Below are 16,218 nucleotides of genomic sequence, written 5' to 3' on the forward strand. Positions count from 1 at the left end.
TGCCTACCCACCCCAGAATCCCACACCCTAGAATTCCCCACACCTTTCCCCTCCCCCTCCCAGAACCCACCACACCCTGACCACTCCCCCAACTCTTCTATATGCTGCTCACCCATCCCCCCCCCGAAATCTCCCGCCTCTTCCCCCCACCTTACCCTCAATTATGTGCTTCCGGGATAAGCCCCTCTCGGTCTCGGCCCTTTGGGGGGAAACACAAAGACAAAACGTGTGTGTGTGTGTGTGTGGGAGGGGGTCAGTGTTCCTCTAAGCTGAGTTAGTGTGAGCTAGCTCACAGGTTTCTAGCCTCCAGCTCACACATTTTGGTCTTAGCTCAGAAAGGAGGGCCCCAGAACAAACTAATTTATGCAGCAGCTCACAAGGAGGGGTGACCAAACTGAACTGCGGCTCTTTCACAAATAGCGTGTGGCTCTTGAAGCCCCCACCCCATCAACCCCTTGGAGAAGGTATTTGTCTCTTTAAATCATTTCTCAAAGCCAGGCCAGCCGGTAGTTTGAAGAATGCATTTAAAGTTGCTTTCTTTCCACCTCTCCCTCCCTCCTCCATCTATTTTCTTCCTTCCATCCTTTGTCTTGTGGCTCTCAAACATCTGATGATGAAAAAGAAGATTATTGAATTTATATCCCACCCTTCACTCTGAATCTGATTTGCTCACAATCTCCTTTATCTCCTTCCCCCACAACAGACACCCTGTGAGGTGGATGGGGCTGAGAGGGCTCTCACAGCAGCTGCCCTTTCAAGGACAACTCTTGCGAGAGCTATGGCTGACCCAAGGCCATTCCAGCAGCTGCAAGTGGAGGAGTGGGGAATCAAACCCGGTTCTCCCAGATAAGAGTCTGTACACTTAACCACTACACTAAACAGACTCTCTTACAATCACCTTCCCTTCCTCCCCCAAGTGAAGCGACAAGTGAAGAAGAAGAAGAAGAAGAAGAAGAAGAAGATGATATTGGATTTATATCCTGCCCTCCACTCCGAATCTCAGAGTGGCTCACAATCTCCTTTATCTTCCTCCCTCGCAACAGACACCCTGCGAGGTGGGGTGGGGCTGAGAGAGCTCTGACAGAAGCTGCTCTTTCAAGGACAACCTCTGCCAGAGCTATGACTGACCCAAGGCCATTCCAGCAGCTGCAAGTGGAGGAGTGGGGAATCGAACCCGGTTCTCCCAGATAAGAGTCTGCGCACTTAATCATCACACCAAACTGGCTCTGTTTATTCTATGTGGCTCTTTCGTTAAGCAAGTTCGGCCACCCCAGCTCACAACTTTCGTGGCAGTAGCTCATGAAGACAAATTTTTGCTCAAAGGGCTCCACAGCTTAGAGGGAGTATTGGCGGGAGTATTCCAAGTCGGTCCCTCTTCCTCTGACCCCTGCCCCTGCGGAGACGCATTCCGCCGCCACATTTCTTGAAGGCCCCTCGATGCTCCAAGAGTGAATTCCCCAAGACCCAACCCAAATTCCCTTCCCCTCCCACTGCTTCACCCTACATCCAGCCCCCTTGCCCCAGACCCCCGCTGCTCTCCTATACGACATGAACTCCTCCCCCCAATAGAAGACCATCACTGACTCCCTGGGTATCCCTTGTACTTACTGGCCTCCCCAGTAGATTTTTGTGGTGACAACATAGCTCGAACGCCTGCGACAAGTGAAGAAAAAGAAGAAGACGACATTGGATTTATATCCCACCCTCCACTCTGAAACTCAGAGTGGCTCACAATCTCCTTTATCTCCCTCCCTCACAACAGACACCCTGTGAGGTGTGTGGGGCTGAGAGGGCTCTCACAGCAGCTGCCCTTTCAAGGACAACTCCTGCCAGAGCTATGGCTGACCCAAGGCCATTCCAGCAGCTGCAAGTGGAGGAGTGGGGAATCAAACCCGGTTCTCCCAGATAAGAGTCCGCACATTTAACGACTACACCAAACTGGCTGGGGCTGAGAGAGCTCTCCCAGAAGCTGTTCTTTCAAGGACAGCTCTGCCAGAGCTATGGCTGACCCAAGGCCATTCCACCAGCTGCAAGTGGAGGAGTGGGGAATCAAACCTGGTTCTCCCAGATAAGAGTCCGCAAATTTAACCACTTAGCAAGAGCTATGGCTGACCCAAGGCCATTCCAGCAGGTGCAAGTGGAGGAATGGGGAATCAAACCTGGTTCTCCCAGATAAGAGTCCGCACATTTAACGACTACACCAAACTGGCTGGGGCTGAGAGAGCTCTCCCAGAAGCTGTTCTTTAAAGGACAGCTCTGCCAGAGCTATGGCTGACCCAAGGCCATTCCAGCAGCTGCAAGTGGAGGAGTGGGGAATCAAACCTGGTTCTCCCAGATAAGAGTCCGCACATCGTCTTCACTACATCAAACTGTAGAAGGTTAATACAGGATGGGTAGGGGTGGGTGGGAGGGGGAGCATCTCCTACTGAATTTGGGGAAGAGTCAAGGTGTGTGGGGGGGATCTTCATGCTGGGGTGGGGTGTGTGTGTGTTTACCTCCATCCTTTGCTCTTCAGGATGTTCCCCAATGTTTTCTCTGCTCTGCGAGGCAGAAGAAACACAACAGTAAAGGTAAAAATAACGCCAGGCGGAAAGCTCCGATTGATTTCTCTGGTTGCTCAAATCGAAGCTGCCGTTCTGCCTCCAGCCTGATCCATTAGAGGGGCCGAAGAGGACACAAACAAGAATCTGGAATTCTCAGAGAGTCGCCCTGTCTGCCAAGGCAGACAGGAAAACACAGGCCCCCATACAGTTTCCAGTACATCCACCAAAGCCTCATAGAACACTTTGTGTCTTTTGGGGTGAAAGCTGTTCCTTCTAGCCATGAAGAAGAAGAAGACAGCAGATTTTTACCCCGCCCTTCTCTCTGAATCAGAGACTCAGAGCAGCTTACAATCTCCTCTATCTTCTCCCCCCCACAACAGATACCCTATGAGGTGAGGGGGGGGGCTCTCCCAGAAGCTGCCCTTTCAAGGACAGCTCTGCAAGAGCTATGGCTGACCCAGGGCCATTCCAGCAGGTGCAAGTGGGGAATCAAATCTGGTTCTCCCAGATAAGAGTCCATGCACTTCACCACTACACCAAACTGGCTCTCATGTATGCAATAGCAAACAACATTCAGCTGCAGCCTGTGCCAAATTTTCCACCTAGAACAGGGGTGTCGAACATGCAGTTCGGGGGCCAAATCAAGCCCTCGGAGGGCTCCTATCAGGCCCCCGAGCAACTGGCTGTCATCTGCTTCCTTCTCCCTCTCTCTCTTGCTTCCTTCTGCAGAACAGCTTGCTTTGCAAAGCTTGCTCAATTGCACAGGAGCTCTAGAGCAAAACCTCTATTTTCTCCATTGGCTGAGGCTCCTCCTTTGGGGAGGAAGGGGGGGAATAGCCTGCTTTGCCAGGCTCTCTCAATTGCACCGCAGAGCTACTGAGCCAAGGCTCTCTCCCTTCTATTGGCTGAGGCTCCCCCCTCAGCCCCCTGGGGAAGGAAGGAAAGAGCCAGAGCTACCTTCGCCGAGTTCCCTGGGTCCCATGGGAGAAATACAAAGAAAGCATCTTTATGACCAATGCTAACGTTTTAAGCATGTTTTAAGTTTTTTTAAAAAATATATATATTTGTGTTTGCCTGTGTCCTTTATCAAAGTTATCTCTCTGCTACCTCATCTTAAATAGGTACACACATGGCCCGGCCCAACAAGGTCTCATTTATGTCAGATTCGGCCCTCATAACAAATGAATTCAATGCCCCTGACCTCGGGCTTCCACCAAACTGATGGGCCTTGGACTTGTTTGCTTTTGTGATTTCTTTCGTATTTTCCATATTTGCGTAAAGGGGGCTCCTCCATCACCTTGCCGTTCCTACCTACGGTATTCTGCGAAGCTCTCTGGACTGCAAGCATCTTGCGACCCCCAGTTGTACAAATCAAACCCCTCGGCCTTCCTGATCTAAAGGCACCCCTTCTTCAGCTCGGGGCGTTCAAGCCAGCCTGCGACTGGGCTGTTCAACCTCCCCCACTTCCAAATTCCCCCTGTCACCTGACATTCCCTTGAGACTGAATTCATCCTGCTTATGTACGTATTCCTTCCTTCCTTCCGGCTATCCCCAAATCTGACCTGACAGAATCATGTCACCGAGTTTTAATTGTGACTTTGGAAAGTCCTGAGACAGCTTTTTTGCCCAGAAAGTGTCCGGCAGGCAGAAATTGTTGGAGGAGAAGGACTTGATGCTATCTTTTCACCTCAGCAGGGTGTGTGTGTGTTTTACAAGAGAGTCAGACAGACAGACAGACGGGGCATCCTTCCTGTTTACTCCTCTGCCTCTGTTCCCCTTTTATTTGTAGACTGATACATTCGTAGGGACCAATTTCCTCTCTTCCAAACTCACACTTCCTCTCGCTCACACACACAAAGAAGGATCACGTCACTCTTATATTTGAGCAATAGATGCAGTACCACTCTTCCCAGCATCTATATCCATCCTAGGTAGTTAGCATAGATTCTAGCTCTGTCTCTCATCTACACTGTCTAGAATGAGTTCCATATATTAAAGAGCTCTTATTAGTTTTAAATCTGGCTACTGCCTCTGTGTAACTTCCATTGCATGCACTGGACCCATCTCCCACTATATTCTAGTGTATTTTTTTTGCGCATTAGCAAACTGAAATAGGGGTCTTAGTGAATCACACGCTGAACATGAGTCAACAGTGTGATGCGGTGGCTAAAAAGGCAAATGCAGTTTTGAGCTGTATCAACAGAAGTGTAGTGTCCAGAGCACGTATTGCTTTACTCTGCTCTGGTAAGACCTCACCTGGAGCATTGTGTTCAGTTTTGGGCGCCACATTTTAAGAAGGATATAGACGAGCTGGAATGGGTCCAGAGGAGGGCGACGAAGATGGTGAGGGGTCTGGAGACCAAGTCCTATGAGGAAAGGTTGAAGGAGCTGGGGGTGTTTAGCCTGGAGAGGAGGCGGCTGAGAGGTGATAGGATCACCATCTTCAAGTATTTGAAGGGCTGTCATATAGAGGAGGGTGTGGAATTGTTTTCAGAAGGTAGGACCAGAATGAGTGGGTTGAAATTAAATCAGAAGAGTTTCTGGCTCAATATTAGGAAGAACTTCATGACAGTTAGAGCGATTCCTCAGTGGAACAGGCATCCTCGGGAGGTGGTGGGCTCTCCTTCCTTGGAGGTTTTTAAACAGAGGCTAGACAGCCATCTGACAGCGATGAAGATCCTGTGAATTTTGGGGTAAGTATTTGTGGGTTTCCTGCATTGTGCAAGGGGTTGGACTAGATGACCCTGGAGATCCCTTCCAACTCTATGATTCTATGAAATGATGTTTATAATGTATGCTACATGTTAAAAAGTGAATTAGGGAACAAGAACACTTCTGAGAAAATAGTTCTCCGTTTAAGCCAGACTTTCAGAAACCAGAGAGTACGTAATTAACAGACAGCTTTTATTGCCCTACAACACCTTCTTCAGTTCTGACAATGCAGATGTTATCCAGACCAAATGCCCTTTCAATTTGTTAATTTCACTGTTTTGCTATTGGATTATAACTCTGCGCCACTTGGCATGCTTAACCACTGCCCACCAACTATATGTAGCTCTGCTGCTCACTGTACCCCATTCCTTCGTCTGATGATGTGCGCATGTCAAGTCTGCTTCAACTCTGGTCAAGTCTGTATTCCATCTTTGGTTCAGGGGGAAGCATTCTGGGTAAAAGCCACACCGTATGCCGATGCTGCTAGCTCGAACTTTCCTCTCCCCCCTCCCTTCCTTCGTTATGTAGTTTTGCTTTGAAATGGGAATATGTGAAAGAGATTGTGGCGCCTTCTCAGGCTGGGCACCGGGGGAGGTTTCTCGCCCAAGGCCAACAGGCCTGAGAACGAAATTGTAACATCAATGTGTGAATGTGCCCTGCATAGTACCCCCTCCCTAAAGAATCCCTTTGAAGTATACCTTATATGATTATGCTTTGCTGTATGTTCCTTAGTCTTTCAATCTCTCTGAGTAGTCGAGAACAATGATATCAATAAACTAGAAACTTTTATCAAAAAGGTCTCGTTATTGAATCAGCCAACTTGACAGCGCATGCATACGAAAGCTTCCATTCTGAATAAAACTCGGTTGGTCTTAAAGGTGCTCTACTGGACTCCAACACTGTTCTGTGTAACTCTGAAAGTCTGCCAACATCCAAAGCTTCACTGCGCGGTTAGCCTGGTGCGCTGTGCTATATTTATAGAGATTCCCGGTCGTATTTAACCAGAGCATCTATCGGAAATAACACAGGGCGGGCAACGGAAGGTTTAGAACTGAGAGACGTTGGAGAGGGAAGAAAGGGAGATTGGGCTGCCAATTCCAGCTCAGGAAATCCCCGGAGATTTGGGGAAGAAGCCTGTGGTGGGCAGGGTTTGGGGGAGGGGAGAAGAGAGGTATCTCAGTGGGGTATAATGTCACAGACCCCCCCCCCCCACATAAGGCTGTTATTTCCTCCAGGGGAACTGATCCTGAAGATTTCCGAGCCTTACCTGCAGTAAGAGTTTGGTAGCCCTAAATGGGGGTGGGGGGGTGGGAGAGGAACATCCTTTTGTAGGGGGGGCATTGTTGATCTTTGGTCAGCGGGCAGGGCAGAATCTGAGCCAAGGGACAGACTCCAGAGGGCTCACGCCGTTGGGAGAAAGCAGTGAAGAAGAGAGCTCCCCAAGCACGTGCAGAGTGCCTTTCCTTTATTGCTGACCTCTGGCAGATGTTGGGGTTCAGGCTTACAGGATAAAGCTCCAGAATACCTCTTTTTAGCCGTTGGCGCCTGAGAATGGAGCACCAGTAGGTAAAAGGCAGGGAAGACCTGGAGCTGAGGCTGAGGGACCTTTTAGTCTGAGATAAAAGTCATGATTATCTCTGGCTCTCTCCTGCCTTCTACACCCGAGGGCCTAATCAGGCCCCTAGGGGCTCTATCAAGCCCACGAACAACTGTGTCTTGTCTGCTTCCTTCTCCCTCTCTCTTGGTTCCTTCTTCATCTCAGCTTGCTTTGCAAGGCTTGCTCGCTCACACAGAAACAACAGAGCAAAACCTCAATTTTCTCCATTGGTTGAGGCTCCTCCCCCCTCCTGGTCCCCGAGGGAGGGAGGAAAAGAGCCAGAGGTTCCTTTGCCCAGTTCCCTGCATCCCAGGGGAGAGATACAAAGAAAGCACCTTTAAGACCCCAAAGTGCTAATGTTTTAAGCATGTTTTAAGGTGTTTTTTTTTTAAATAATATTTTGTCGTGTTTTTGTCCTTTAAAAAGTGTATATCTCTGCTACCTAGTCTTAAATAGTTACACACATGGCCCGGCCCAACATGGCCCAGGCTGGCCTGAAAAGATCTCATTTATGTCAGATCCGGCCCTCATGACAAATGAGTTTGACACCTCCTGGTCCAAGAGAGACAGACATTCATAGGGTGCAGCTTCACCTGTTGAATTTCTCCTTACTGTGGAACTATTAAAGGCACAGAAGACCTGTGGGGAAAGCAGCTGAGGTTGTAGTAACTGAACCTACTTGCCAGAAGCGTACACTTCGGCTGTGTCGAAGAGGTTGACCCCGTTCTCGTACGCAATGGTGAGCACATTCTCCGCCATCTAGAAAGTGAGAGGAAGGTGAAGGAGAGAGAAAGAGAGGGAGAATATAAATGCTGATAACAACAGCTCCATCAGGTGGGTTGTCAACCTCCAGGTGCAGCCTGGGGATCCCCCAGAATTACAGCTGGTCTCCAGGCAACAGAGTCCTCGGGACGAAATGGCTACTTTGGAGGGTAAAGTCTATGGCATTCTACCCCACTGAGGTCTCTCCCTTCCCCAAAACCCAACCTCCCCAGGATCTACCGCCAAAACCTCTAGTAATTTCCAAACCTGGAGTTTGCAAACCTATCCATAACCTTTTGAAAAAACCAGATAATAATATAAGAGAAGCCATTTTGGATCAGGCCAATGGCCCATCCAGTCCAACACTTTGTGTCACACAGTGGCCAAAAAATCCAGGTGCCATCAGGAGGTCCACCAGTGGGGCCAGGACACTAGAAGCCCACCCACTGTTGCCCCCCCCCCCCCAACACCAATGTAAGCAGTTTGGTGTAGTGGTTAAGTGTGTGGACTCTTATCTGGGAGAACCGGGTTTGATTCTCCACTCTTCCACTTGCACCTGGTGGAATGGCTTTGGGTCAGCCATAGCTCTTGCAGGAGTTGAAAGGACAGCTTCTGTCAGAGCTCTCTCAGCCCCACCTACCTCATAGGGTGTCTGTTGTGGGGGGGGGGGAAGGTAAAGGAGATTGTGACCACTCAGAGACTCTGAGATTCAGAGTATAGGGTGGGATATAAATCCAATATCTTCTTCTTCTCTTCTGCCAGCTGATTTTTCCTTTAAATTCTGTCTTGCATTGGAAACATCCACCTGAACGGTGGCCCAACTTTGGGCTGGGAAAATCCTGGCAGTTTGGGGGTTGAAGTCTAGGGAGTGCAGGGTTTAGGGAGGGGAGTAGGGTTGCCAAGTCCAATTCAAGAACAGGCCAAAGCAAATCTCCTCAGAATTTTATAAGCATGTCTTGGCCATATCTGGGGACTCTGGGGGTGGAGCCAGGAGACTTTAGGGGTGGAGCCAGGAGACATTAGGGGTGGAGCCAAGATCAAGGCTGTGACAAGGATAATTGAACTCCAAAGGGAGTTCTCGCCATCACATTTAAAGGGACGGCACACCTTTAAATTCCAAACCTTCCATAGGAAATAATGAAGGATAGTGGCACCTTCTTTTGGGGCTCATAGAATTGGACCCCCTGGTCCAATCTTTTTGAAACTTGGAGGGTATTTTGGGGAAAGGCACTAAACGCTATACTGAAAATTTGGTGCCTCTACCCCAAAAAACAGGCCCCCCCGAGCCCCAGATACCCACAGATCAATTCTCCATGATTTTCTATGGGAATAAATCTCCATAGGGAATAACAGAGTTCCCAGCAGACATTTCCCTCCCCTCCCCCCCACTTTCTGACGACCCTGAAGCATGGGGAAGGCCTCCAAGCCGGAGGATCCCCTGCCCCCACCTGGGGATTGGCAACCCTAGAGGGGAGGGGTCTGAGCAGGGAAAAATGCCATAGATTCCTCCCCCCCGCAGCACAGCGCAATAAAGCAACAGGGAAACGCAAATAGCCCTGTTTCACCTGGGGCTTGAACAAGCTTCACAGTTCCTGAATAATTCATACACAGCTTAGCTGAACTTTTCCCGGCAAATTAACGGCTATATGCGCTTCCCTGTTTCTTTATTGCGCTGTGCTGCTCATACGAAACAGCGTTGTATATGCCTTCCCGGCTGAAAGGATTATGGAATTGCGCTGTGCCGCTAACGCGAAATAACTCTTTGTCGCTTGTCGTCAATACCTTCTTGACTGAAAGAATCGCCGTAACCTTGGACTTCCACTTCATGTTTTCGCAAGGTTTCCCCCGGACTTCTACTATCAAGATATATACTGTGTGTTGAATGAGAGGACTGAGTTTTCGGGATACTTTGCTACTGTATTTATTAGATTTGTTGGACATGCAGTAAATTATTTATATAAAGTTTTCCATAATTGAGATTATTTTTATCAAAGATTTCAGGTTTTCACGGCTGGTAACATCATTAGGGTTTGTAGAATCTTTCGGGATCAAGTGCCGTGTTCTACTGGAGAAAGTTTTCCTTCCAGAAGGAAAACTTTCTCCAGTAGAACACGGCACTTGATCCCGAAAGATTCTACAAACCCTAATGAGATTATTTTTGCATGGATGCCTTCGGGCTTCATTCCTACCCCACCTGGAGGTTGGCAACGCTACCATGTGTTGTGGCAGCACCTCTATTGTGTGCGAAACGTTCAAATGGATGAGTCAGCTCCATCTCACAGTGCAAATTTAAGCTCGTTCAACAGACTGTGAGATGCTCTCCTGGAATTCTGGGAATTATAGGTCTCTAGGATGAAGTCTAGGAGTCACTACTAAATTGGGACCTGCAAAGGTATACAATTTTCAGAATTCCTAGAGTGGTCAGGTAAGCACACAAGTATGTGGCGGAGAGCGACTCAGACCCCATTGAATTTAAATATACAGTGCAGAATGCCCAGAGTGAGCGCAAATTTATATATTTTCATTTTATTTTCATTTATACCCTACCTTTCTCCTCAATGGGAACCCAAAACAGGTTCCATCCTCCTTTTCTCCTCCATTTTCTCCTCACAACAACAACCCTGGGAGGTAGGCTAGGCTAAGAGGGTGAGTCAAGACTGGCCCAAGATTCCCCAGCAAGCTTCCACGGGGGACTTGAACCTGCTCGGACATCCTAACCGCTAGACTGTGCAGGCTCTCAGAGTAGCAGTTGCTGGGAAGCCTTACTCACCTCATCAGAGATCTGAGATCCAAACGTCACCCAAGTACCTGCAGGGAGACAGGAAGATCATGAGACGAAGCACAAAGACGTTCCCAAACAGGCTCCGCTCCTTGAACATGGACCAAAGGAGGTCTCTGCCAACCAACCTCAGCCCGCTTCCCCCCACGGTGGGATTGGATTTTTGAGCGATTATTGGCTGGCTGGTAAAGAGCGCCTCTGATAATGCACCAGATACTCATCCCACATTGCCCTCAGGCTCTTGCACTCCTAGGCCCCTCTCCCACGAGCCCCTCTTCTCCCCGGGGACTTACCAAGCCCGAGGCACGAAACACGTAACCCTGATTTCCCCAGGTTCCTGCAGAGAAAGGAAACACAGGAACAAAGGTCTCACAATCTGTTGACAGTCCCCAGCATCAGAGAAGCGAAGCTCAAAACGACGACAGCCAGGGCCTTCTCTGTTGCTGCCCCTAGCTGGTGGTAGGCTTGCCAAACCCCAGGTCCCAGCGGGGGTTCTTCCGCTTTCCCAGGCTCCTTCCCGCCCCCAGTCAGCTGGCCAGTTGGGGGGAAGCCCCGCCCCCACAGCCACCATGTGACTTTCCACTTCCGGAGGCTTCAGTCTCCGATTGAAAGGCTTCCTCTTGGGATGGGGTGTCTGTGTTACTTGGAAGAAGTTGGCAGCAACTCATGAGTAGAGAGAAGAAATTTGATTTATATCCCGTCCTCCACTCCGAAGAGTCTCAGAGCAGCTCACAATCTCATTTACCTTCCTCCCCCACAACAGACACCCTGTGAGGTGGGTGGGGCTGAGAGGGCTCTCACAACAGCTGTCCTTTCAAAGACAACCTCTGCCAGAGCTATGGCTGACCCAAGGCCATTCCAGCAGGTGCAGGAGGAGGAGTGGGGAATCAAACCTGGTTCTCCCAGATAAGAGAGCTCTGGCTGACCCAAGGCCATTCCAGCAGGTGCAAGTGGAGGAGTGGGGAATCAAACCTGGTTCTCCCAGATAAGAGTCGGCACACTTAACCACTACACCAAACTGGCTCTCCCTCGCTTCAGAGTTGCCAGAAACGGGGTGGGGGGAGACGTCTGCTGAGCACTTCATTATTCCCTATGTGAAGATCGATTCTCACAGGGTATAATGGGGAATTGATCTGGAGGTTTCGGGGGCTCTGGTGGGGACTGTTTTTTGAGGTAGAGGCACCAAATTTTCAGTATAGTATCTAGTACCTCTCCCCAAAATACCCCCCAAGTTTCAAAACGATTGGACCAGGGGATCCAATTCTATGAGCCCCAAAAGAAAGTGCCCCTATCCTTCATTATTTCCTATGGAAGGAAGGCATTTAACAAGGTGTGCTGTCCCTTTAAATGTGATGGCCAGAACTCCCTTGGAGTTCAATGATGCTTGTCACACCCTTGCTCCTGCTCCGCCCCCAATGTCTCCTGGCTCCACCCCCAAAGTCCCCAGATATTTCTTGAAATGGACTTGGTAACCCTAGCTGATGGAATGTGTTGCCGGAGGAGGCTAGAGCCCTGCGAGAACTCTCACATTCCCACAGGGCCTGCAAAACGGTACTCTTCCTTCCCTCCCCCCTCTAATTAACAATTTTATTGAACTTTCTTTAACCTTGATACAACAGTCCTTTAAACCTTGAAAGTTACAGAACAGAGGTTTTAGTATAGTAACAGGTATGCATGTCTAATGTATAGCAGGGGTGGCCAACAGTAGCTCTCCAGATGTTTTTTGCCTACAACTCCCATCAGCCCCAGCCATCGGCCATCCTGGAGAGCTACCGTTGGCCACCCCTGATGTATAGAATTTCACCATTAAAATTTGCGGCATTTTGTGTAAACAGTAGGGTGAAAATAGAAGAAGAAGAAGATATTGGATTTATATCCCGCCCTCCACTCCGAAGAGTCTCAGAGCAGCTCACAATCTCCTTTCCCTTCCTCCCCCACAACAGACACCCTGTGAGGTAAATGAAGAAATTGGATTTATATCCCGCCCTCCACTTCGAAGAGTCTCAGAGCAGCTCACAATCTCCTTTCCCTTCTTCCCCCAAAACAGACACCCTGTGAGGTAGATGAAGATATTGGATTTATATCCCGCCCTCCGCTCCGAAGAGTCTCAGAGCGGCTCACAATCTCCTTTCCCTTCCTCCCCCACAACAGACACCCTGTGAGGTAGATGAAGATATTGGATTTATATCCCGCCCTCCGCTCCGAAGAGTCTCAGAGCGGCTCACAATCTCCTTTCCCTTCCTCCCCCACAACAGACACCCTGTGAGGTGGGTGGAGCTAGAGAGGGCTCTCCCAGCAGCTGCCTTTTCAAGGACAACCTCTGCTAGAGTTATGGCTGACCCAAGGCCATGCTAGCAGGTGCAAGTGGAGGAGTGGGGAATCAAACCCAGTTCTCCCAGATAAGAGTCTGTGCACTTAACCACTTAGCAAGAGCTACGGCTGACCCAAGGCCATTCCAGTAGCTGCAAGTGGAGGAGTGGGGAATAACCGCAGCCTCGGCGGTACGTGCTCCACTTACGGAGCCCCAATAACAGTCTGGCTGCTGCGTTCTGCACTAGCTGCACTTTCCGAACCTGTTATATCGCACTTGACGGCTATTAAGGGAATACATTTTACGAATAAGAAAAAGTAGGCGTTTATCCAGATGACCCATGATGTCCGATTTGTTCCAGAGAAGATTCCTGGGAATAGAGTCAAATGCCCCTTTTAAACCAAGAGAGGCCGCAAACAGTCTTCTTCCCCCTCTACCAACTTGAGCAAATTCAGGCAGCATTTTTACGCCGTATTTTAGGGGTCCCTGACTGTGTCAGCTACGCTGCAGTGTGCCTAGAGGCTGGAACCCATTTGATTGAGACCAAGGCATGGCTACTAACTATAAAGTTTTGGCTACACCTACACTTTAGTGCAAACCCTGCTAGTTCTAGCCATATGATGCTAGCGGATTCCTTCGTTTCCGCTTGGTATAGTCAGATCCAGAAGAAAATACATTCCATAGGTGCACCCTTGGACAACTTCTATATGCTAAGTGAAACGCAGGCATTCCGAATCCTGAAACAGAGGATCTTAGATATTGAGAAACGGTCCCTGTGTTCTTCTGGACATAAAACTTGTTCTCCGTTAGCATTTGGTATCTTCCCAGATCATGGGCTGCCTGCTGCCTACCTTTCCCAGATCACTTCACCCCAGTTACGCCGCTCTTTTATGTTAGCAAGACTCGATGTTCTACCCTCAGCGGTATTGTCTGGGAGGTTTGCCGACAGCCCTTATCAGGATAGAGTCTGCCCATGTAATGGAAGGCACCTTGAAATGGTCGCCCATGTCTTACTTTATTGTGATTTTTATGGGGAAGTGCGGGACTGCATAATCAAACCTGTTCTGTCTAATTTTTATGGATTACCTGAAGCGAAGTTAGTTTTTTTTCCTACTATCTGACCAATGTTCCCATATCACAAGCCTGGTTGCAAAGTACCTTTTGGGCTGCTGTAACAACCAGGGAGCACAAGACTAGCTCCCCTTCTTGATGTCTGACTGGTTTTTTATAGCTGAAACTCCATGTAAATTTGCTATGCTGTACTTTTTATTTATATGCCAATAAAGGGATTTGGATTGGATATAAATTAAGTAAATAAGTAAATAAATAAGTAAATCTGGGCGGGGGGCTGGGGGGGTGTCTCTGCATGCTCTGACTGCACTGACAACTGCTGTACTGTTTCCTAATGGTAGGTTTCAGCTTCAGCCATCGGCATTGTGATACAGCCGAGGTAGGGGAGAAAGGGAACCGCCCCCCAACAGTCTAGGAATGCAGGTTCAAGGAAGAAGAAGATGATGATACTGGATTTATATCCCGCTCTATACTTTGAATCTCAGAGTCTCAGAGCACTCACAATCTCCTCTACCTTCCGCCCCCTCCACGACAAACACCCTGTGAGGTGGGTGGGGCCGAGAGGGCTCTCACAGCAGCTGCCCTTACAAGTACAACTCCTGTGATAGCTATGGCTGACCCAAGACCATCTCAGCAGGTGCAAGTGGAGGAGGGGGGAATCAAACCCGGTTCTCCCAGATAAGAGTCTGCGCACTTATCCACTACACCAAACTGGTGTAGATGATGATATTGGATTTATATCCCTCCCTATACTCTGAATCTCAGAGTCTCAGAGCGGTCACAGCCTCCTTTCCCTCCCCCCCCCCCAACAACAGATACCCTGTGAGGGAGGTGGGGCTGAAAGAGCTCTGGCTGACCCAAGGAAGAGAATTTTGAGCAAACTAGAAAAGGCGATGTTTCCTTGTGGCCTCAGATCATCTTTTGCCAACGGTGCAAATCACATATTTTCTGACAATCTGGAGAGACCCCCCTCCTCCCCCCGCTTTCCCCCATTTGAAATGATTTTATTGGGGAAAAGTTTCAAAAATACAAAAACAATAAAGTCAGAAGAGAAACGGCATACACATCTTGTGAGTAAAATAAAACCAAAAATAAGCAACACAAAAACGAATAGCATCAAAGATAAGAGTGCAATAAGAAGATATTGGATTTATATCCTGCCCTCCACTCCGAAGAGTCTCAGAGCGGCTCACCATCTCCTTTACCTTCCTCCCCCACAACAGACGCCCTGTGAGGTGGGTGGGGCTGGAGAGGGCTCTCACCGCAGCTGCCCTTTCAAGGACAACCTCTGCCAGAGCTATGGCTGACCCAAGGCCATTCCAGCAGCTGCAAGTGGAGGAGTGGGGAATCAAACCCGGTTCTCCCAGATAAGAGTCCGCACACTTAACCACTACACCAAACTGGCTCTCCACAATACTGTAACTAAAGGCAGCGAGAAACCAAAAATGTGGAAGAGATAGTTGAAGTATACCTATTTGAACTACAGAGGCCAGCCAGAAAATCTGCTAGAAAAGGTGGCCCTTTAAACAGTAGAGTAGAACGTGGGGCAGTAGACATTTTGCCTGAGATCTTGTCTTTTATTTTATCCAAGATAAAGTATTCCCCTTTTTTGACTCCAGATGTTTGGATGGCTCTGGGCAGAGTATGCCTGGGGTGGATTCTACCACCAATGCCCCACCCTGGATAGACCAATCTCACCAGATCTCAGAAGCTAAGAAAGGTTGGCCCTGAATAGTATTTGGAAGGGACCTCCAAGGAGTACCAGGGCCGGGATGCAGCAGCAGGTGATGACAGACCACCTCTGAAATGTTTCTTGCCTTAAAAACAAGTCTGGCTCATAAGAACATAACAGAAGCCCTGTTGGATCAGGCCAGTGGCCCATCCAGTCCAACACTCTTGTGTCACATAAGAACATAAGAGAAGCCATGTTGGATCAGGCCAATGGCCCCTCCAGTCCAACACTCTGTGTCACATAAGAACATAAGAGAAGCCATACTGGATCAGGCCAGTGGCCCATCCAGTCCAACACTCTGTGTCACAGAAGAACATAACAGAAGCCATGTTGGATCAGGCCAGTGGCCCATCCAGTCCAACACTCTGTGTCACATAAGAGCATAAGAGAAGCCCTGTTGGATCAGGCCAATGGCCCATCCAGTCCAACACTCTGTGTCACATAAGAACATAAGAGAAGCCCTGTTGGATCAGGCCAGTGGCCCATCCAGTGCAACACTCTGCGTCACATAAGAACATAAGAGGAGCCATGTTGGATCAGGCCAAAGGCCCATCCAGTCCAGCACTCTTGTGTCACATAAGAACATAAGAGAAGCCATGTTGGATCAGGCCAACGGCCCCTCCAGTCCAACACTCTGTGTCACATAAGAACATAAGAGAAGCCATGCTGGATCAGGCCAGTGGCCCATCCAGTCCAACACTCTGTGTCACA

The 16,218-nt window shown here is 49.0% G+C and overlaps 1 protein-coding gene across 1 annotated transcript in view; it reads right to left on the minus strand.

The window, feature by feature from the left end:
• The window catches only part of KCNAB3 (potassium voltage-gated channel subfamily A regulatory beta subunit 3), a 47,436-nt gene that overhangs the window by 16,904 nt on the left and 14,314 nt on the right, over nucleotides 1–16,218 (minus strand). Inside the window, 6 exon segments of the mRNA XM_060256072.1 lie at nucleotides 156–199; nucleotides 1,609–1,653; nucleotides 2,496–2,540; nucleotides 7,532–7,611; nucleotides 10,385–10,422; nucleotides 10,687–10,730. Of these exon segments, the coding sequence (XP_060112055.1) occupies nucleotides 156–199; nucleotides 1,609–1,653; nucleotides 2,496–2,540; nucleotides 7,532–7,611; nucleotides 10,385–10,422; nucleotides 10,687–10,730 (296 nt within the window).

This window comes from Heteronotia binoei, chromosome 15 (assembly GCF_032191835.1).
Source record: "Heteronotia binoei isolate CCM8104 ecotype False Entrance Well chromosome 15, APGP_CSIRO_Hbin_v1, whole genome shotgun sequence".
NCBI classification, from domain to species: domain Eukaryota; kingdom Metazoa; phylum Chordata; class Lepidosauria; order Squamata; family Gekkonidae; genus Heteronotia; species Heteronotia binoei.